Below are 24,420 nucleotides of genomic sequence, written 5' to 3' on the forward strand. Positions count from 1 at the left end.
TCCATGTTTAAAAACAACTGGACTATACGATGATTTTTTACTTTTATCTAGTTTGTTCACTTTTTCTATTTCATATTCAGTACGCCCATTTCATTTCATTTGTTTTCCAATTTTTCCATGTCTTTTCTTGTTGTTGTTCTTTCTCAAGACTTTACCAAGTGTAGTAGGAAAGCTTTTGTACACACACACACACACACACACATATAAATAATATGGTACATATAATAAATATTAGAAAACTTACGAATTTTTGCCTAGCTAAAAAATTTATGACATTTTAATTCCACTTGTGTGACTTAAGTATGATTGAGAATGCTAGATTTCTAATTTATATTCTCTCAAAACTTGATATAATTCCATGTATTTTGGCATCTAATATTATTGCTAAAAGACTAGAAAGTTTATTATCTTAGTGATTGTTTTAAAAAAAATTTGAATGAGACTTGAAACTTCTAATCCAATTCTGAGAATAAAAAGAAATACTATGTTGTAAAAAAGAAAAACAAACACCCCCCCCCCCCCAGGAAATAAACAGTACACAGTGATACAGTAGTACTAACTGAAGTACAGATTTGCTTCATAATTTCACAAGATTTTATGCTAGTGTCCATTAAGTAATGGATCTTATTCAAAATTCCACATTGCATTTAGTTGCATTGAGCAGCTTCAGCTGCATGCAACAAATTCTGGTAACATTTTTATTCTGTTACCAATATTTTCTAACTTTTCTTGTTATGGTTTTTTAGATACACCCATCATTTAAAAACGGACAACTTCCAAATACACTGAATCTTTAAAGTATCTTTTAAAAAAATTTATTGGAGTATATAGTTGATTTAAAATTCTGTGTTAGTTTCTGCTGTATAGAAAGGTGACTTAGTTACACGCATATCTGCTCTTTATAGAGCCTTTACTCATGTAGGTCATTAGAGAGTACTGTGTAGAATTCCTTGTGCTACACAGTAGGTCCTTATTAGTTATCTATTTCTTTATACAGAAGTATATATCTGTTATAATCAGTATTTTGTTCTGGAATTGGTATTTCTCAGCCATTTGCCTACTAGTTACTGCTATGGTCCTATGATGTATCTTCTGAAAATTAATAATGAGCAATATTTTGAAGCAAGGTTTCATACTTAACTGTGATATAACAGTTTATGCCAGCATATGCTCTAAATCTGGAGGATGGTGATACATTTGATAGGAGACAGTATTCAGATTGGACTTCCCTGGTGGCTCAGTGGTAAAGAATCTGCCTGAAAGGCAGGAGACCCAGGTTTGATCCCTGGGTCGAGAAGATCCCCTGGAGAAAGGCATGGCAACCCATTCCAGTATTCTTGCCTAGAGAATCCCATGGACAGAGAGCCTGGAAGGCTGCAGTCCATAGTGTCGCACAAAGTTGGACACGACTGTGTGACTAAGCAAGTAGCATGTATCTGCTAATCCTAAACTCCTAATTAATCCCTCCCCTACCTCTTTTCCCTTTGGTAACTATAGATTTGTTTTCTATGTCTGTGAGCCTGCTTCCATTCTGTAAATAGATTCATTTGTATCATTTTCTTTCTTTTTACATTCCACATGTAAGCAGTAACATACATTGATTTTTCTTTGCATGCCTTAAAATTCAGTATGACAATCTCTAGCTCTATTCATGTTGCTGCAAATGGCATTATTTCACTCTTTTTATGGCAGGGTTATACTCCATTGTATATATGTACCACAGCTTAGAAGAGTGATTTCTTCCTATTAAATGATAGTCTTAGTGATACAGAATTCTATTATTTTCTGTTGACCAATCATGATACAATGGTGTTAAGTAACAGTTACATAATCACGATAGTAAAAGATGTTTATCAGTTTTCACAATCGATAAACAGACAATAAAAAAAGATAATTACAATTGCAAGCCATAATGGAAACATGTTTAACCTAATAATATAAAATAACTGTATACAATTTGGGGTGTTAAGTAGAGTGATGTGGTTAGTCGAAGTGCATACATGCACATGTTCTCATCTGCCCAGCCAGTCTAGGTCTTTTAGTTGGTTCATTTAATCCATTCAGAGTTAAGGTAATTGTCCATATGTATGATTCTATTACCATTTTCTTAATTGTTTTGGATTTATTTTTTGTAGGTCTTATCCTTGTCTTGGGTTTCCTGCCTAGAGAAATTCCTTTAGTATTTGTTGTAAAGCTGAGTTTGGTGCTGAATTTTCTTAACTTTTGTTTGTCTGGAAAGCTTTTGATTTCTCTGTCAGATCTTGAATGAGAGTCTTGCTGGGTAGAGTATTCTTGGTTGTAGGTTCTTTCCTTTCGTCACTTTCAATATATTGTGCCATTTTCTTCTGCCATGTAGAGTTTTTGTTGAGATGTCAGCTGATAACCTTATGGGAATTGCCTTGTATGTTGTCATTTTCCCCTTTTTGCTTTTAATATTTTGTGTTTAATTTCTGTCAGTTTGACTACTATGTGTCTTGGTGTATTCTTCCTTGAGTTTATCCTGCCTGGGACTCTCTGTGCTTCTTGGACTTGGCTATTTCCTTTCCCACTTTAGGGAAGTTTTTGGCTATTATCTCTTCAAATATTTTCTCAGGTCCTTTCTCTCTCTCTCTTCCTTCTGGGACCCTTATAATGTGAATGTTGGTGCATTTAATGCTGTCCCAGAGGTCTCTTAGGCTTTTTATTTTTTCCTATACTCTGTTCTGCAGCAGTGATTTTCACCATTCTGTCCTCTAGATCACTTATTTGTTCGGCATCAGTTATTCTGCTATTGCTTCCTTCTAGTGTATTGTTCATTTTTGTTTGTTCTTTCTGCTGCTAAGTCACTTCAGTCGTGTCTGACTCTGTGCGACCCCATAGACGGCAGCCCACCAAGCTCCCCCGTCCCTGGGATTCTCCAGGCAAGAACACTGGAGTGGCTTGCCATTTCCTTCTCCAATGCATGGAAGTGAAAAGTGAAATGGAAGTCGCTCAGTCGTGTCCAACTCTTCGCAACCCCATGAACTGCAGCCCACCAGGCTCCTCCGTCCATGGGACTCTCCAGGCAAGAGTACTGGAGTGGGGTGCCATCACCTTCTCTGGTTTGTTCTTTCTAGGTCTTTGGTAAACATTTCTTTCATCTTCTCAATCTTTGCCTCCATTCTTTTCCCGAGATCCTAGATCATCTCCACTATCATTATTCTGAATTCTTTTTCTGGAAGGTTGCCCATCACCACTTCATTCGGTTGTTTTTCTGGGGTTTTACCTTGTCCCTTCATCTGGGGCAAAACCCTCTGCTTTTTCATCCTGGTTAACTTTCTGTGATGTGGTTTTGTTTCTAGCTGCTGTGGGATTTAATTCTTGCTTCTTCTGTCTGCCCTCTGGTGAATGAGGCTAAGAGGCTTGTATAGGCTTCCTGATGGGAGGGACTGGTGGTAGGAAAAACTGAGTCTTGCTCTGGTGGGCGGGGCTTTGCTCAGTAAAACTTCAAGTATCTCCTGATGGGTGGGGCTGTGCTCCCTCCCTATTAGTTGTTTGACTTAAGCCCTGGGGTTTATAGGCTCTATGGGTTAATGGCAACTTTCCAAGGGCCCCTCCAAGACTGCTGCTGCCAGTGCCTCTGTCCCTATGGCAAGCCACTGCTGACCCACAGCTCCACAGGAGACCCTCCAACACTAGCAGGTAGGCTTGGTTCAGTCTCCTGTGGAGTCACTGCTCCTTTCCCCTAGGTCTTGGTGCATACAAGATTTTGTTTGTGTCCTCCAAGAGTGCAGTCTGTTTCCCCTAGTCCTGTAATCAAATTCCACTGGCCTTCAAAGTCAGACTGCCTGGGGATTCCCAGTCCCTTTGCTGGATGTGCAGGCTGCAAATCCTGACAGGAGGCTCAGAATTGTCACAATAGTAGGAGAACTTCTTTGGTACTATTCTCTAGATTGTGGGTCGGCCACCTAGCAGGTGTGGGATTTGATTTTATTGTGTTTGCACCTCTCCCACCATCTTGTTGCAGCTTCTTCTTTGTCCTTGGACATGGATTATCTTTTTTTGGTGGGTTCCAGTGTCCTTCTGTCGAATGTTGTTCAATAGCTAGTTGCAATTTTGGTGCTCTTGCAGGAGGAGATGAGTACATGTACTTCTACTTAACTATCTTTGATATTAATTTCTTACTTAAATGTTTTCTTCTCTACAATCACCATCTGTGTTTTTCAGTCAGCTTTCAATGGCTAGGTCAAAGATCTCTATTGGTAAATGTCACACTATACTTGAAAATATGTGGCTTATATCTTTTGATATTGATTTTTAACATAATTCCACAGTGGTAAGAGGACAGACTGTATGATTTCAGTTTCATTAGACCACAAATTTTTTCTGCACCTGTTTTATGTCCCTGGATATGTTCCAGTGTCTCCTAGTTTATAATCTATGGAAACCTGAATGGAATTTGTTTCCCAGTATAGTGTGAAAACTGTATAAATCTTAATAATGTTGAATTGGTTATAGTGCTTTTGAGGTCTACTACATCCTTCTACTTTTCTGTATATTTATTGTATTAATTTTTGAGAGTTTGATATTGAAACCTCAACTAAAAATCTTAATTTATCTAGTAAAAAAAATAATTGTAATATAATAGTGAAACTATATATAACTTTGTTCTGTATTTACCAAGTCTCCTATAAATGCATTTCATACTTTCATAATTTAAAAAATAAAAAAGAGAAAAAAAAGGTAATGCTTCCTTTGACCACACAGTGACAAAATGTTAAGAACACTAACTAAGAATTTTTATGTGTTACTCACGAGGAACACATGATCCAAATTTGTCAGGAAATTCTGAGATCAGGTCATCATTTATCCTGTCTTTCATAGGTCCCAATATGATCACTGGTCGAGTATAATTAACTATAAAAATAAACTGCATGTTAAAAGTAATAAACACTCAACAAACATCTATGTATTTCATTTTACTAGAAAACAAAAGTATCCTTATGAAGAATTTCCTTTTTATCTTTCTCTACCAATGATGCTCAACTTGATAGTTTCCAAACATTTCTTAAAATCTTAAACTTCAATCTGTTTGAAGTCATAGTAAGTGTTAGTGTCACTCAGCTCTGTGTGACTGTGACCACATGGACTGTAGCCTGCAGGCTCCTCTGTCCATGGAATTCTCCAGGCAAGAATACTGGAGTGGGTAGCCGTTCCCTTCTCCAGGGGATCTTCCTGACCCAGGGATTGAACCTGAATCTCCTGCATTGCAGACAGATTCTTTACCATCTAAGCCACTAAGGAAGCCCTGTTTGAAGTCACACACTTACATAAGTTTAACCAAGTTAAACCCAGCATTTTAGTAGATAATGTTTCTATACATTGCTAACATCATCTCATTACAAATGAGAAAACACAGTACAGTGTTTTACTGATCCTTTCTGAAGCAGTAACTGCAAGGAAGCAGATCAAAGAAGGGCAAAAAAGAAATGTGGTATAATCAGAGTAGTCATCTAGAATGATGATCTAATAGAAGTATAAACACTGGATTGTAAGGGATCATGCTGGAGAAGGCAATGGCAACCCACTCCAGTACTCTTGCCTGGAAAATCCCATGAATGGAGGAGCCTGGTAGTCTGCAGTCCGTGGGGTCGCGAACAGTCGGACATGACTGAGCGACTTCACTTTCACTTTTCACTTTCATACTGGAGAAGGAAATGGCAAGCCACTCCAGTGTTCTTGCCTGGAGAATCCCAGGGACGGGGGAGCCTGGTGGGCTGCCGTCTATGGGGTCGCACAGAGTCGGACACGACTGAAGCGACTTAGCAATAGCAGTAGCATGCTGGAAGCAGGGAGACTAGCAGTGAAAATCAGCCTTAACATTTGGTAGGAGGGATGAAAGGAGGTTATAAATAAGAAAGAAATAATTAGAATAAATAGGGCCTAGAAAATGATTGGACAAGGGAGATGAAGAGCAGAGAAAGATCAAAGATGATTCCAAGATTCTGAGCAAGGGTTATTAGAAGGATAGTGATACTATTATGAACACTGGAAAGAAGCTGATTAAGAAATAAAACACCAATATAAAATGATTTTAACAATCTATGGGTTAAATCATGTTTCATAAAATATAAATAGTAAAATTCTATATACAGATACATATAGTAAGAAAAAACAGTAAAATTCTAACAAAATTTTTTTTAAGGTATACCTTAAAAATGTTTTAAGATATGAACTGAGTTAGACTGATTTCCCAAATTATGTTTTTCTATAAGACTGTAAAATATAAACAGACTTCACAAACCTTCTTGTTGATTCACTGGTTCATAAGATAAGACATATTCTTCTTGACCACCTATTAGAAAGTTAAAATACAGGTAAGAAAATCTATAAAGATAACTATACCAATTTAATTCTTTAATAGAACATATAAAATACTAGAATTTTCCTGAGAAAATCAGTGAAGACATAAAAAAGGGCACTTTATAAATTAATTATGGCAAGATTTAGGGAAAAATTGAAAAATTAGAGTCACAAAGACTGGTATATATAAAAACAAATTATAATTGTGCTATTAATAACTAACTTTCTGTTATTCTGTGTTTTACAGATTAAATCTTCACTTGGGATGTCAAGCATAAGCTATTAATTTTTTACTGAGAATCTAAACTCTTAAATATTTTAAAGTTACTACTTTAATGAGCAGTCCTACATATATGCATATAAGTTAGTGTTATTAATATGCTGTATTTTTGGTCTTACCAGGTATAACATTTATATAAATGTATATATAACATAGCATATACATTTTATAATTATACCTATTTTCTAGCCAAAAAATTTTAATGCAAGGGTAAAATTAAAATTAGTGTTACTATTTCACTGATGAAAAAATTCATTGATTACTATAATAATTCATTTGTTCAATTTAAAAAAATAACATTGAGTAAAAAAAAGTTTTAAATTAAATTCTTCTTTTTCAACAAAATGTATCACATCGATAGTAAAGGAGAAATAATACATTTTGCTTTGATCTTAAAAGCACTTTTCACAAGTTAAATTCTCTAAGTTAAAGGATAAGAGCATATGAATATCCTACACAGAAAAGTCTACACCTTATATCTTTGCTCAATGAAAATAAAAAGTTGAAAACTTCAGTTCTTCATACACAAACACACATACACACACACATAAAAACAAACTAGGAAGAATTGTTAGATTCAAGTGGTTCAATGAAATCAACCAGTATTTGAAGAATGTATTTAAAGATATTTTCCTTGATAATTATGACTCTATAACAATCTTTTCACTAAATTTGTTTATATTACATGTATGGGGCTGTAAATCTTTTAAATTCTTACACTGGTATAAATATTCTTTCCTGCTTTAAAAGTATATTTTGTTGTTTTAAAATTTTTTATATCATATATATATATATATATATATTTACAAGTTGCTTTTAAAAGTACTCTAGGTAAAACATGTTTTATATGTTATCAGAAACATGCAATTTGAATTTTCCACACCTAATAATACATGCAAATGGTGAGATAGACAGTATATACTTTCATTACCTCTTTTTAGTCTAGAAAGCTTCACAACTACTCTCTGGTGAGTTCTGATATAAGTTAATAAAATGCTAAAATATGAGAAATCACACTACCACACCAAAAAAGAAAATCATTAAGTAACTATTATGCATAAAAAATACCAACCAATCGAATGAATGAGGGTTAAAAGTATATATTGTCAACACAAAAAATATTAGACTGATATTAACAGGATGGACCTTTTGAGCAGCCATACTCATCTGTAATCAAGATTACTTTCATATTAGAGAGCAGTAAAAAAAAAAAAAGTCAGAAAAGCAATTTTAATTTTTAAGGTGTTACAACTGACAATATTCATGTACTCTTCCCGCCTCCCATGTCCAAATGTGTTTTAAAACTTCACATGCTTATATACATCACTTAATAATATAATACCAAGACTATAACAAAAGAACCAAAAAATAAATTAGTATTACTGTTTGAATAATAGTTGAAAATTTTCCCTTTGTCATTTCTTATGTTCACCAAAAGCTGGCAATACATAGTATCTTGACACACATCAGTATTGGTGACACAAAACAAGAAAGGAAATAAACCTAATTATAATTTAGCATTATTGAAAAATATTTTAATGCCTATGTTAGAAACAGAATTACTAAACTAAAATGCAAAACACAAGCTTATCCCTATTTAGCAAGATATTTACTTCTTATAAAAGATACAAATACACATACACATATTGTGTACATGAACAGCAGTTTTATTAAAATGAATTTTTGTATTTTATGAAAACTTTGGAAATTAACTTCTGTACATACAGCATGACTTTATCTATAAAGTATTTAACTTGGCTCTCCCTGACTTTAACATAGTAAGCACCGAATTTTCAGTTTTCAGAATACATCACTAAGGGAAAAACCCCCACAGGATATATTACTGAAGATAACAAAAGAACAAATAACTTAAAACACTTACGGTAACTACTTTCGCTATCGCTGGCATTAGAAGTTACATGTTCTGAAATTGCAGGACAATGGAAAAAATAAAGAAAACACAGTCATGAGTTTAAAAAAAGCAAATTATCAAAATAAACACAAGGTGACAACAAAATGTTGAGATATAAACCACCAATATCCAAAGAGTTTTAAAAAACATTTCTGATTTTCTTTGAAAAGTTTATTTCGAACAAATGAATATGAATTGGTAAGGAAAAAATCTGTAAGCAAGGAAAATGCTTCATTTTCTGTTCAATAGTTTATGAACAAAATCTTATTATGAATGGCAAGTAGATCCTAAATTAGTCCAACTGTCAACATAAAAACCCCAATGAGAAAATGTCACTGACACCCTTTAGGTCATGATACAGTAATGACTAACAAAGGAGACAAGTTATATCTGAGAAAACAGATGTCCATTATAAGGAAGTGGTATCTTAAAAAATAAATGGAAAAAAAAAATGACCCCACTTTTAGTTTAGTTTCTTTCTTGTTCCTGAAGAGAAATGAAAATCTGTATCTGAGATCATACAGATAAAGTATTCTGGATACCACAATTTCCTGATGCTCTAAAAAAGGTCAAATGGAACAGAATTCTAGAAGGTGGGATTGTATTTTAAAGTAGAGTCGGACACAAAGTGACTTAGCAGCAGCAGCAGTATTTCTGAGAAACTGCTTTGGTAAAACTGACACTGTTTTGCAAAACAAAAAGATGATACACACACCCATATGCCTGGCCTTCCCTTCAAAGTGACCCCATTTCATAACTTGATTGATTGTTCATTAAAACCCTGCACTCTTCTCATGTAAATGTAATCTCTAGTATTGTCTTAGTAAGTGTTCTCCTTTCAATAAAAAGGAATTTTATTGATAAAAACTAAAATAACAAAAATTTCCATGGGAGAGAAGTAAATCTAAATTTCTTATGTCAGGTAAAGGAAACAAAAATTAAAGCGTAAGGAAAAAGTTTGGGGAGAAATACATGCTGTACCATACCACCTACAGTCTCCTAAATTTAGAGAATGGTAAAACTTAGTACAGTTCTTGAATTGCTGTCATCGTGAAAAATAAGTCTGTTATTCTAACTTGCAAAGACAAGATACAACTTTCTTAATCATTGCTATGTATATTTTAAATAAAGGAGGAACATTAAAATTATAAGACTGAATAATATATAAACATTTAAAAAATGGTGGTTTTTTAAAGTTTATATTTAAAAATTTCTTCTCATGTTATCACACAGATGTCAAAGCAATCATTTTAAATTGTTGTATAATATTCTATTGGACTGTTAAATCATGATTTATCTTACTATTTATTTTGCTTTAAATTGTTTTTCATATACATCAACAATTCATTATTATGAATGTGTTCATTTATATGTCTTTCACCTTTTGTCCTATTTCCTTAAAATTCATTCCCAGAAGTAGGAATGCCACATAGAAAAAAGAAAAAGTTCTTAAATTTATACTAGGATTTCTAATATATAAAAGAAAGAAATGTTAGTTATTGCATTTGAGCGAGTGGAAGGGGAGAGTAAGTCAAAGTATAGAAGAAACAAATTAACCATGAGTTGACAATTAGAGAAGCTGGATAAATGAATGCTTGTGGGGTTTATTATTCCTCTACTACTGAATATATCTGACATGTTATATACATATATACAAAGTTGAAGGTACTGCATTCTTTTTTCTGGGGATTTCTCTTACTTATCTTGCATTATCTAAAATTACCAATAGTTATAAAGCAACGGCAGAAAGTGAAGAGGAACTAAAAAGCCTCTTGATGAAAGTGAAAAAGGAGAGTGAAAAAGCTGGCTTAAAACTCAACATTCAGAAAACGAAGATCATGGCATCTGGGCCCATCACTTCATAAGAGACAGATGGGGAAACAGTGTCAGACTTTATTTTTTTGGGCTCCAAAATCACTGCAGATGGTGATTGCAGCCAGGAAATTAAAAGATGCTTACTCCTTGGAAGGAAAGCTATGACCAACCTAGAGAGCATACTGAAAAGCAGAGACATTACTTTGCCAACAAAGGTGCATGTAGTCAAGGCTATGGTTTTTCCTGTGGTCATGTATGGATGTGAGAGTTGCACTGAAGAAAGCTGAGTGCCGAAGAATTGATGCTTTTGAACTGTGGTGTTGGAGAAGACTTGAGTCCTATGGACTGCAAGGAGATCCAACCAGTCCATTCTAAAGGAGATCAGTCCTGGGTGTTCTTCGGAAGGAATGATGCTAAAGCTGAAACTCCAGTACTTGGGCCACCTCATGTGAACAACTGACTCACTGGAAAAGACTCTGATGCTGGGAGGGATTGGGGGCAGGAGGGGAAGGGGACGACAGAGGAAGAGATGGCTGGATGGCATCACTGACTTGATGGACGTGAGCTTGGGTAAACTCTGGGAGTTGGTGATGGACAGGGAGGCCTGGCGTGCTACAATTCATGGGGTCGCAAAGAGTTGGATACGACTGAGCGACTGAACTGAACTGAAAGGAATCTTACTCAGTTTTTTTCCTCTTGAATTTTTTCAAAATTGCCTTCTTTTTGAAGCATAAAAGCTACACAGATTTCTATTTCTGGCTCTTTTACAAGCTATGGTGATTTAGTTGCATCCTCCCAGATTTCCATCATATTCTAATTAGTTCTGTTAGTCAAAATTAGGTTTTGAAAGACAATTTCTCGTATTATTTCCTCTACTGTCAGCAGGGTAAATCAATAATTTGATTTTCTTCTTTGTAGAATCATTGAATTCTTGTCTATGAAGAGTATTCTAGGGTATTTTGTTTCTCTCTGTTTTCTTTAACTAAATACCCTATTTTTTCAAAGGTTGTGTGAAATTACACGCAGATGTCCATCTTTCTTGCTATTCAGTGTTATTCCACAGCTCTTCAACAGGTTTATCTGGAATAATTTGTCCTTTTGTTCTCAATCCTTTCATAGTCCTGTTCCAACAAAGCTTAATGAATACCAACATGAAGTCACACTTATTTTCTTGTATTAAAATTGCAAAGAATTTTGCTTAGTTTATTCCTTGTATCCTGAACTTTGTTGTTTGGTTGTTAAGTCGTGTCTGACTCTCTGTGACTCCATGGACTATAGTCCATCAGGTTCCTCTGTCCATGGGATTTCCCAGGGAAAAATACTGGAGTGGGTTGCTATTTCCTTCTCCAGGGGATCTTCTCGACCCAGGGGTTGAACCCACGTCTCCTACACTGGTAGGTGGATTCTTTATACTGCTGAGCCACCAGGGAAGCCTATCCTGAACTTTAAGATGTAGATAATGGAGGTTTTAGATACACTCTTGACCCACCCTTCTTCCCGGTATTTTCTATTGTATAATAATTAGCATCCTGTCAGCTGCTAGTAATGTTTTATGTGATAACCTCCATCTTATCCAGTTTTAGAATTTTACTGATTTTTTTCCTGTCTCCATCAACCTTTTCTAAATAAAATCTTCTTGATGTCATCAAGTTACCAGGTGAATATATTCTTTCAGTTCCTGTGAGATGAAGCATAGAAACCTATCATTCAAGGAATCTTAAGTCATGACCAGAAAATAAATCAATGACATGGGTAATCAGTTATCATTTTTCATTTGTTTCTCTTTCCAAGCCCCACACCTCAATTAAAATGAGAGATGAAAATATGATGTGGTCAAGGTATCTGCCCGCTCAGTCGTGTCTGACTCTTTGCGACCCCATGGACTATAGCCTACCAGGCTCCTCCGTTCATGGGATTTTCCAGGCAAGAGTACTGGAGTGGGTTGCCATTTCCTTCTCCAGGGGATCTTCCTGATCCAGGGATCGAACCCGGGTCTCCTGCATTGCAGACAGACGCTTTACCCTCTGAGCCATCAGGGAAGTGGTCAAGGTATAGTTATCTATTATAAAAAAATCAATATGGGAACCAAATTCTTCCTTAGTTCCTTTTCCCATGAGCTTTCCATAGGTCTCTGATGACTCAACAGATAACAGAAATCTGTGGGATCATTTGATCATCCACAGCACTGAATGGCCATTCTCAAAATAAATTCTACAGCATTAAAAATCAGTGGAAATATTTTCCAGCTTCTGAAGATTTGCACCAATAGTTTTTCCCAAAGGAAAGAGATTAAAAAAAGGTGCCACTAGTGATAGTAAATTTGTGACTCTTGCCAGATCCCAAAAAGGCAAATGCATAAATAGCAAAGTGTGTATAACAGAAATAATTACATATAGAGCATACTGTTTCCAATCTAATATAAACCTTAAATTATTAAAAGTTGAAATAAAAGTCAAGTACCTATAGTTAAGCTTAAAAGTCCAATACAAAGTTAGCATTAATCAAGAAAAAAAATCTATGAAATTTAAAGTTTATTAACTTAGAAATTAAAAGATACTGGCTAAATCCTTAATGATCAACAAATTATGAAGTTTTCAAAATGCTTAATAATGTAAATGGAAACAACTATTTAGAAAAAAACTTTAGCCTAAAAGATTATTTCTATGAGTCACTGTCACCTAAAATAACTTAGCAGTATTGGGTAAAATTTCACATTTAATCAATTTGAACACATTCACATTTAAAAATTGTTTGCGTAAATGACTTATTTCATTCATTCATTTCAATATTCACTGAATGACTCCTACATATCAGACTCTATACCAAGCTTTACATGAAGATTAAATACTAACTAGAAAATTAAACAGGAACAATGCACACACACACACAATTCCCCCCAAATAGAGACAACATCTTGGTTAAAAAAAGAAACAAAGGATATTTCTTATAATTCTTTTCATAACTTACATCTTCCATAAAAACGATATATAAAAATTTCATACCACGCAGACTGCTATTTGAACTTGAGTTCTATAATTCTTTTCTAATATTTAAGGTCTATTGTGTTTTATAGTTTTATAGCAATGCTTTTCGAACAGAGATTCAAAGTGATTTTAACAAAAAGGGTGGGTGGAATAAAACAGTAAGGAAGATTATATTCTACCTTCTAATAATGAGGGCAGATAGTACTATGTTAAAAAAACATTAAGTCTCTCTTCAAATTTAAAAAATTCCTAGAGAAAGTAATTGCCATAAAAATTAAAAAGTGGAAAATATGAGCAGAGTTTTTTAAATGATGTGAAAAATGAAAAAAATTAAAGGGTATTATAGAAATAAAAATCCCAAGCATATTATTAACCTGAAAAATCTAAAAGCAATCTAAATCATACACCTCCTCATGCCAGATAGGCACTACCACGAGTCTCAAAATGTATCTGAAAAAGGTAGGTCTGTAGATGGAGGTAAAAAAGTAACTTGGGAGTATTTTGATCACTTACTCAGGCCTTTTGATCCCATGTCGTCAGGGATCTCCTGTAGAGAGTAGTTCCCAGAGAGCAAGCAATAAAAAGATAATCAAAGAAAATAGTTGTCAGTAATGCATAAAATTGGTGCTACAATAAGAGACAGTTCCAAGACCATTACAGGTGCAGGTATCTTACAGAGCATTTCTGTGTGTTTCTGAAAGTTTAATTAAGCTAATGGCTAGATATGTTCTACTAAAAGAATGTAAGTTCTATATGAGAAGCTGATTAGGATAGAGAAGCAAAAATTTTGACTGTTTCTTACTATTTTAAAAGTAAAATTCAGATTGTCTACATATAATGAAGAAATAGGATAATACAGAATGTTTTGAAAAGATCTATTATCAAAGATCGGCAACGCTATACCTAGAACTCAATAAGAACGTTCTGAGGTACTCAATGTTTTTGTCTAAAATATTCTTTTGAGATTATGTTGAATGTTTCTTAGAAGAACCTTTACATAAAATAATTCTATTTTAAACACAGCGTAAAAATGTAATTTACTTTAAGAATCCCTAAGGGGCCAGAAAAAGTTAAGATTGGTATGCGAATTAATTTATGCTTAAGTCGTCCCTAGTTAAGATAAATAGTAACCTGTTGCAGCTCTTGAAACTGTCTCCATGGTAACAACCAACTGCAGGGCAGTAGGTCCCTCTACATTTATATTCAGTTGACCACTGGATCCACATACTTACGGTCAGCATCACTTGTTTCCTGCTCACTCTGGTCCTTGTTCTTGTAGAAGGGGAATTTTCGGGAAAAGAGGTTCTTTTTACGCTTGTCATTGAATGACTGCTGAAGAAGAGAAGGAGGGGCAAAACAAAGGGATGTCTACTGTCTGTGTGTACAAAGGCCCAGCCTAGTAGCTCTGTGAAAGCTGACTCTTGTGACCACAGTGTGCAGTTTGTATATGAATTTTGCTTTCATCACATATACAGTAAATTTCTAATTTACTATTAACTTCTCTAATTCTAACATTTTAACTGAAAGTACTGAAAAATTTAAGTTTATAAATTAACTTAAGGAGTATAATTCAGTGATACCTAAAAATAATGAGTAAGTGCTATTTGATTTTAACAAAAAAAAAGGGAAGAGTAAACCAGATTAGCTACCACTATAGTCCACACCAAATTCACATCTGTTTATATCAGTCCGTATTCTTTGAGAAGATTTCTAGGTGCTCTATAGCCAAAATTACTTTAGCTATTCAAATATTTTTAATGGTTTACATAATAATCTTCATTTTCCTCTGGCTTTAGCAAACTTTTTCCTTTTCTCTCTCTGTGGCTCCAACAAACTAACAAAAAGCCACTACTAAGAAAGAGGGCCAAAAAAAAACTGAGAAAGTTGCTAGTGTTGAAAATTTAAAACAATCTTTTTTAAAAAAAAGAATTAGGATAACTAAATGCTTATGGCATGAATCATGAAATGGGAAGAAAACTAAGATGTGTCCATCAAGCACAGAGTCCAGCAAAAGAATTATCAGTGCTATCTAACCAAGGAAGAAGATTCAACTTTCCTGGCTAATTTAAATGCCATCATAACTGATGTATTAGCCTTTCAGCTCTACCATATTATCTATTTTTTAAGTATATGTAAATAAAATGGAACCAGATTCAATCCACTGGCACCATGTCCTGAATAGGGAATAAAAGGTTTGATGCCTGTAATGCCAGAGAGGCAGTTGAAATTCTAGTAGTTTATACAGAATTGTTATGACAGCCGATTTGATGGTCCCTTATTGCACAGATGTCTGAAACACGGTTTTTCCCTTCTTGAATGTCCCATTTGTGCATTCAGAGTTTTAAAAGCATGTAGCACAAAGAAAGATGAGGCTAAAGAGGAATAGCTTCTTTTGTAATTTGTCACAGGCACCCATGTCTTGAAGGAAATGCCCTTATGACACCAGGAATTATTATTATTTTTTGAAGTGGGAACAACATAAAGGATAGAAATTTTGTTTTAATTTTTTTTAGTTTATCCATGTCATATGATGCTATCAATATTTTGAAGTATATCAACACCAGATGGTGTTTTTTGGGGGTATGCCTATATTTTCAGTCATGGGATGTCAGGTGATTAAGGCACTGAAAAGGATTAAAGTGACTTTAAGATCAAATTCTACTACTGAAAAGATTTATTTTGGTAAGAATATTTATGAAAACTTTTATTTTTATCTTTTCATATCAACAGTTCAAAATTAATAAGTTCATAGTCATTAGTCAAGTGGACTGTTTTGATATTAATCTTAAAAATATGAAGGCTCTGATAAAGAAAGCAGAAGTTAAAAACTAAGTTGAGGAAAAAATATTGTGGAGAAATATAAGCTTATAGTTTCATAAACTGTCAAGTAGCATTATTTAGATAAAAACCTTTGCCTGAATCCAAATTTTAGAAAACAGAAAGAGAAGAAAATAAGTTTCTGCAGGAAAAAAAATTCATGGTAATCTAATTTAGGGAAGGAATTTTTTGTTCATGACAATCACTGATTTCAAATTTAGTAATAATTTTAATGCCATCCAATAAAACTGATACATTTTTAAGTAAAGGTTATTTACTCCTCCTACTGCATATATAGTGGTCAGAGTCAGTTTCACAGCAAACAACCAAAAGAAACATGAAGTTTAAAATGTTTTGATTTTTGATATCTTTGCAGTTAGCCAAAATGAGATATCATAAAGATATCATAATATAGGACAGAAAGAAATGCTTGTTAGTCAAGAATGTATTAATTGTATTATATCTAACATCTTGCAGGTGAAGAATTTATTAAAAGTGAAAAATAGCACAAGCAAAGAGGATGAAAATGTGTAGGGAAAACACAAAACTGAAGAAACGTACTACCACTAGTTTCTTTATATTTTCAATACAAAACAATCTGTTTAGTTACTTATTATTATTCATGCTATACTGCAAAAGAGACAGTGCAATAAATATAAGGACTGATAAAAACATTATAAATTTATGAAACATATATCAAATATCTAGATATAAAATTTCCATATGTAGTATTTCAAAATAACTAAATGAATGTTAAGAATGTTAATGAGAACCTGAAGTGTTTTTAAAAAGTCTGTATTGGAAATAAAGTCCATAACCTACCACATAAGGACAGGAAAAGAAGAGCTTAGAATGGGAAACAGTATTACAGAGAGATGCAGTTCTGTATCAATGGCAAGCGTATTTTTACCCCACTCAGTACCATGCATACTTTGGGTGCTGTGTTAGAACACAGTGACTGTGTATAAAGTTGGTTATAGTCAACAAACAAGACTAAGATTTAAATATGTCGTTAATTCAGTTAACTTCTTACAGTTTGAAAGGAAAGTTACAACATGCAATTTCTTTTTCAATACACTGAAAAAGTATTTACTAAAATATTTTAAAAGATATTATAAACAAGCATGAAAATCACTGTATATATTACAAATCCTGAGCATTTACTTGGGGATATTTTTCTTCAAAGATTTTCTATTTCAAATATTACTTCAGATTATACTATATAATTTTATATTTTCTGAAAGGTACAAATAAATTTAAAAGAAACTTATTATTCCCCAAATAACTGAATACATTATACAATTTACTGAGATTTAATTTTTTTGATCAAAGACTATATTCCTTTAAAATATTAAAACTTTGAATGCTTAATGATATCAGACACGTACAAAGAGTAGGATTAATTTATTTACAGAGTTAATTTTCCACATTCTTTGAGAAACTTGATCAAAAGATGTATAAAACATTTGCTTTAGATGTAAAAATCCCCAAATATAAAACATTGCTATAAACAGTATTTCAACTCAGTATGTGTTCAGCTCTTTCCTCAGGCTTATTGTTAGAATATTCCACTGCAGTATTTACACACTGTGATATCATCCCTTGACATTCACCAGATTCAAGAAGGACTTTACATGAAAACAAAAATACATCTAAAATATATATATATAACAATTTTGATATATTTCTTGCCCATTTACAAAGTCCTCCTCTTGACTGTCCCTTTATTTCCTTAAGATAAAAATTCATATTGATTTAAGCATTTGAAACATGGATTCTATTAATAAGTAATATTAAAGGAGGAAAAGAACAAGATAATTTCCACACTTGCAAAACTCCATAAACTTACATCATGAACTAGTTAATAATTTGGGGGGAACCTATTTTCTTAGAAGATGTATTATTAGTTATAGCAATTAATACTGTTCACACAAGTTTCTGAATAACTGTTCATCTGTGTGAAGGTTGAATTCATTTCACTTTAAAAAATAACAACCAAAAGTATGTTAAGAATACACCAAATGACAATTCTGATAATCTGGAAAAGTCTGTGAAATGGGTGCTTTCATTTAATAAATTGCTTACTCAAGCAAATCTATTATTGTAAACCACCAATGGCAAGAGCTGTTGTTAATTTTTATGGCGAGGTCCTTCTAACTTTAATAATGTAGCTCAAACAAGAATTATGAAAAAGTCAATAACAGATTTCATATACGCACCCCTTTATCTCCTCTTGCTTTAGAATTGAATTTCACTGTTTTTAATCGGGCTCGTTCTTTCTTCTCAACCCTGGCAAAACACAGATCATTTTTTAAGTATAATAAACATATTCAAGGCTCTAACTAGAAATCATCAGGACTGCTACTTTAATATGGAGCATTTTTATATTTTAAAGCCTTTAAAAGTCATTTGCATCTCACAATTAATAACAACTTCTGAGAAATGAAATACAGGGCTCATTTTATTATGAAACAAAACCACCTGTGAAGTACAAGTATGTATACTTATATATACACTCAAATCCATAACTATACTGAAATTATTATGATGTACCACTTCTGAGTTCAGCAATTTTCCAGGTTTTCCATTTGTTCTGGTTTTTGAATATTTAGCTTATGGAACACATATGCTAAAAATTCAGTGTCAGAGCGAAAGCAAATGAAGTAAAGTGTTAACAACTGAGGAAAGTAGAAGAAGGAAATGTGGGTATTCTATGTACTATTCTTGTATTTCTTTTGTACTTATATTTTCTGCAGCTCTGAAATTTTTAAAAATAAAAAGGAGGGAAACAAAAACATTTAAGCTTAATTCCAATGATATATTTCTGTAAATACATAAAATAACCATTTACAGTACACAAAATATAGTTTTAAAGTATCTTTGGAAGGATACAGAAGAAATGGTAACCTTAGTTAACTTCTCAGGAAGAAGGTGAAATGGGTGGGTGAGGAATAGGGTGCAGAGGGGGCCTGTACAGCTGTTAAAATCTTGTGAATTTTAAACCTTGTTGAAAGTGTTACTTTTGAAACAAGCAAGCAACATACTACAACGTATATAGTGTACAATCTGCAGCCATGTATGAATATTGCAACCAGTATGAATCTTGAAAAATTCCATACAAATTAAGCTTTATAAATCCTTGATTTCAGCATAGCAATTATATTAGTATATAGCAGAAAAACCTACCAAAAAGCCTATGAATAAAAGCATATCCTTTTTTTTTTATCATCTAACTATAAAGTTTTACCATGGGTACAGAATAACCCTAGCAGTCACAGATTTAAAATTTTTGTTTTTACTATTCCAGAGCAACCTTGAGGGTCCATAATAGGAATAATTAATTTATAATTTTGCCAAGGCACTTATTCAGGGCACTGAAAAACTAACATTTAGTGAATGAACATTTACAACTCAAATGGCTTTGTTTTCTAATCATTATTTTGCTTACTAAATAGTTAAGTGACTTCAACTGTGTTTGTCAATACTGTTCCTGAGAGAAAGTTAAGAACTGTAGGAACTCCAAGTCCTTGTGCTATTATTAAAGATGATAGCATTCTATGTAAAAAAATACAAGTTTAGAATACACTGAAGGATGAAATGGCATAATTGGTTATGATTTCATACTGTAATTTATGGCAGGAAAATTATATTTTATATTATTATTCACGAATTTGGGAATTTGTAGAGGTGTCAAGGTGTATCTCTTTTATCACTTTTGGCTTCAAAATCCAACCTTACAGAATTTTTATACAAAATGAAAAGTATCTCTTTCCACCAAAGTCAGCTGTATTTCTCATTTGTTGCAGACACATGTAAAGCCTTTGCAAGATAAAAGATTTCCAGAGATAAAGGCAATTTTTAGGAACTCTGACCTTGATATTTAAGATGTGAGGTTTCTATTGACTCAACAAGGCAAAGAGGAAGCATTTCTGTGTTTAAAGGATACTATATTCTATTCTAGGGAAGAAGTTATACTGAGGGCTGCATTGCTAAAAGAGGAGTTGTCACCAAATAGTTGGATCTTGCTAAAAATATGGATCTAGGCAACAACAGTCATAAATTCCAAAACCACAATTACAGAGATCTTCACAATATTTCAACATTCTTCAAAGCCTATCAACAGATGTACAAATATACATATGGTAGAGAGGTTTATAAACAGGCATATGATTTGGCATTAGTATCAATTTAAAGTCTCAACAGAATAAGTATATGTCCAATTTATTAACAAGGAAAGAACAAGTTTATTATATCATAAGCTTGACTTGAAGTGAATTAACTAGCTAAAATAAACATTAATGACTCTCTGACAATTTTCACTGGCTATCTTAAAACTTAAGTTTTAGGCAGTGATTTAGCTGAATCAGATCTCATATATAAGTTCTTTTGGGGAAATTATGAACTGATGTTTTAACACCTTTCCCGTAGAAGTAGAGACATTCAATAACGTTTCATTGACCTCAGAGAGAGTTGTTGGGATCACCTTTTTCAAAGAAACTCTGTACTTAACCACTTATGCCACTAGATGGTAAGTATGCACCAGTGAGTGAATCACTACAATAACCAGTTAAAACAAAGAGGAAAGACTACTGAATGCACAGATGATTCTAAATTAAACAAGAAAAAGAGATGATATCTAAAAGAAATAGATAAACATTTCTAAAAATCTAAAATATCTAAAAGAAAATTTTAGATATTTCTAAAAATTTTGCATTTAAAATGCTTTATCTTTTTTATCTAGAAGAGGCAATTCACACAATCAAAACCCCTGAAAATTTGAGTTTTAACACCACCTACATGGGAAAACTCATAGCTCAGTCAGTAAAGAATCTGCCTGCAAAGCAGGAGACCTGGGTTTGATTCCTGGGTCAGGAAAATCCCCTGGACAGAGGAGCCTGGCAGGCTATAGTCCATGGGGCTGCAAGAGTTGGAATGACTTAGCGACTGAAATCAAACCACCACATGGGAAAATTATAGAAGTTTTAAATTCTTTCTCTACTGGTATAGATCTGTGGCATAGGCACTTAAAATATACTTACTTTGTTTTTAACAACTAGTAGGAACTTTAGAGAAATTTCTATTTGGGGGCTTCATATTCTCTTACTATATCATTGGTTAAAATATAAAGTGAAAGGAAGTGAAAGTCACTTAGTTGTGTCTGACTCTTTGTGACCCCCATGGACTCTACAGTCCATTGGATTCTCCAGGCCAGAATATTGGAATAGGTAGCCTTTCCCTTCTCCAGGGGATCTTCCCAACACAGGGATCAAACCCAGGTCTCCCACACTGCAGGTGCATTCTTTACCAGCTGAGCCACAAGGGAAGCCCCAAAATACTGGAGTGGGTAGCCTATTTCTTCTCCAGCGGATCTTCCTGACACAGGAATCGAACCGGGGTCTCCTGCATTACTGGTGGATTATTTACCAAATATGCTATCAGGGAAGCCCAGTTACAATACAAGGTGAGTAAAATTAAATGGCTGTGAAACACAATATAAAACACCAAGCATAAAATCATCACTTCAGTAAAAGAAATTTAAAAAAATCTCAGCAATTATTCACGTTGCCCAATTTTCAAGTGGTAAGACTCTAACAGACTTATATTTACCTGCGTTTACTGGGAATCACCCCAACTTCATCACTTTCGCCATCTGGTGTAACCTGTCTGGCTTGCCACCATTCATCATCAGAAGCATTAATAACATGGAGGATATCTCCAAATTTGAAGTTCAATCCCTGACTAGGAAGGCCACTGTCTTTAGTCTTGTCATAATCAAAGAGGGCCCTAGATTAAGAAGAAAAAAGTCTGCATTTCTTATAATGGTATTATCAATATTAAATAAACAGATCCTAAAAGTATATATATAATTTAGGTAGATAACGAAACAATGTACCACGGTAGGCAAAATAATGCCAAGCTCAATTTTGTGTTATATACAAGAAGACAATGAGAGTAAAAAGAAATAGCAAAATTAACTTCTAATGGTAACAGACATACTATTCTCTCAATAGTGTATGAGAAATTTATATTGTATGAGAAAATAAAAAAACATACTTTTAGTACAATCCAATAGCAAACTATATTGAATTCTAAAATGAAGACAAATCTGGTGAGTTGCTCTAAATTAATAAAGTAAATATTAGAGACTCTCCTCTTTGACTAGACACACTTGGGAAAACAAATTTCCTGACTGATCTGATTCATCATTTGTGGACTTTAAGGCTAGAAGAACAGAGTTATTATTTTCCCAGGTAAGTATTTCTTCCATTTGTTCATAAAACCAGAAGTAATAGGGTTTTCAGAGTCAATAACAAATATGAAAACTAATTACACATGACTATATGATGACTTAACAACTGCCAACTGTTTTGGAAAAAATACTGTATTAATTTAACATAATAATTTCAAAATGTTAGGAATATTTTAAAATTTGATAACAAGAAAATAATGTCCTACTACTTAATTAGTGTACAATATTTAAAGAAATTAAAATTTTTATATTCAAAAAACTTCTCTTAAGAGTAGAGGAAGGATCCCAGCAACTACATTTAAAATATAATTTATTGATTCTTTTGTTTTAATTTGGCAATGGGAAATTAGGATACAAATCATATTTCTTTTCATGCTACTCAACTTTTAAGAAGCTGTCTCTTGAAGTAAAACTGAAGAGGGGTGAAATTAATTGACAGCTAAATGAATGAACTAGTTAATGCTCTTCAAATGTGTTCTTTCAAGTCTTTTCAGTGGCTAACAGTGTAAAGGAAATAGGTGAATCAAAAATGGGAAGGTTTACTTAAACATATATTAAAATATATACAACGCACTGGATTTTATTTGAAGAAAGAATTCTAAAAGTATAGAATTCTACTGTAAAAATTAAGATTATAAATTATATAAATGCTAAAGTCATTACTTCAATAAATTCTAAATACTGAGGAAGCATCTTTCTACTGGCAAAACAGAGTTAACATCAAAAAACAAAGGCTTGATATAGTCAGGCATTTACTAAATATTTATTTAAAAAGGTAAAGATGACAAAGATGATGAAGATACAAATAGAATACAAGATAACAGAGTAGCTTAAGAGGTAGAACAAATGCCACAAGACATTCAGAAAAGGGAAAACTATACCTTAACATTTTTATTATCATAAATTAAACTTTTGAAGCAATACAACTATATTACTGATAAACAACGGAGAAACTCACAAGTTCTACTCCCTATGTTAAAATTTAAACTTTGCCTTTTCGTACTTTGATTCATAAAAAAAGGGAAGTACTCATGGAATACTTATGTGGGTTATTAATCATAAGAATATAATGAACACTTATTAATCTACTATCCAACCTAAAGGTTTCTACACAAAACTTTCATCAGTGACTCACATTCACCTATGTATTTTTCTCCTTGATCCTGCTTTCCTCAGATTGAGTTAAGTGCTAATTAGAGTACAGCCACTATTCTGAATACAGAGTTTATTATTTTCTTGCTCTTTACCCTTTTTTGCTGTTGGTTTGATTTTATCACACACATATGGATGACTATGTATTTATATATGATTTTAACTTGTTTCAGATCTTTATAAAAAAGCACCATACCGTACATAGTCTATTGTAGCCTTAACTTCATTCTTACATTTGAAATTAAAAATATATTTACCAACAAAAACAGTAAGACTTCTGGTTAATTATGGCAGATTGGCTACATGTGTCTACAGGCATGCCTCATTTTATTGTATTTCACTTTATTTCACTTGGCAGATATTGTGTATGTTTTTTTTCCCCCACAAATGGAAGGCTCTCTGTTGGTTTGGCATGACTATTGGTGTCATTTTTCTGACATTTGCTCACTTTGTATCTCTGTGTCACATTTTGGTAATTCTTACAGTACTTCAAACTTTTTCATTAATATATTTATTATGGTGATCAATGATTCTTAATTTTACTACTGTAATCATTCTGGGGTATCACAAACCATGCTTTTATAAGATGGTAACTTGATAAATGTCTGTGTTCTGAATGATCCACCAATTGGCCCTTTTCCCCACCTCTCTCCCTTCTCCTTGGGCCTCCCTACTCTGAAACACGACAATATTGAAAATGGGCCACTGAATAGCCTGACAATGGCCTCTTAAGTTTTCATGTAAAAGGAAGAGTCACAGGTCTCTCACTTTAAATCAGAAAAAACAGTTATGCTTAGTGAAGAAGGGATGTTGAAAGCTAAGATAGGCCAAAAGCTAGGCTTCTTGCATTAGTAAGCCAAGCTGAAAAAAAATGAAGGTTCTACTTGAG

The 24,420-nt window shown here is 33.3% G+C and overlaps 1 protein-coding gene across 1 annotated transcript in view; it reads right to left on the reverse strand.

Annotated features, from left to right (window-relative positions):
* Positions 1-24,420, reverse strand: part of DLG1 (discs large MAGUK scaffold protein 1) — a 264,721-nt gene that overhangs the window by 16,435 nt on the left and 223,866 nt on the right. The window contains exons 16-22 of the mRNA XM_052646229.1: positions 21,737-21,913; positions 18,349-18,418; positions 14,545-14,644; positions 8,484-8,525; positions 7,748-7,783; positions 6,263-6,313; positions 4,774-4,875 (exon numbers count right to left, since the gene is read on the reverse strand). Of these exons, the coding sequence (XP_052502189.1) occupies positions 4,774-4,875; positions 6,263-6,313; positions 7,748-7,783; positions 8,484-8,525; positions 14,545-14,644; positions 18,349-18,418; positions 21,737-21,913 (578 nt within the window). The remainder of the gene's footprint in view (positions 1-4,773; positions 4,876-6,262; positions 6,314-7,747; positions 7,784-8,483; positions 8,526-14,544; positions 14,645-18,348; positions 18,419-21,736; positions 21,914-24,420) is intronic.

The sequence above is a fragment of the Budorcas taxicolor genome, chromosome 1 (genome assembly GCF_023091745.1).
Source record: "Budorcas taxicolor isolate Tak-1 chromosome 1, Takin1.1, whole genome shotgun sequence".
Taxonomy (NCBI): domain Eukaryota; kingdom Metazoa; phylum Chordata; class Mammalia; order Artiodactyla; family Bovidae; genus Budorcas; species Budorcas taxicolor.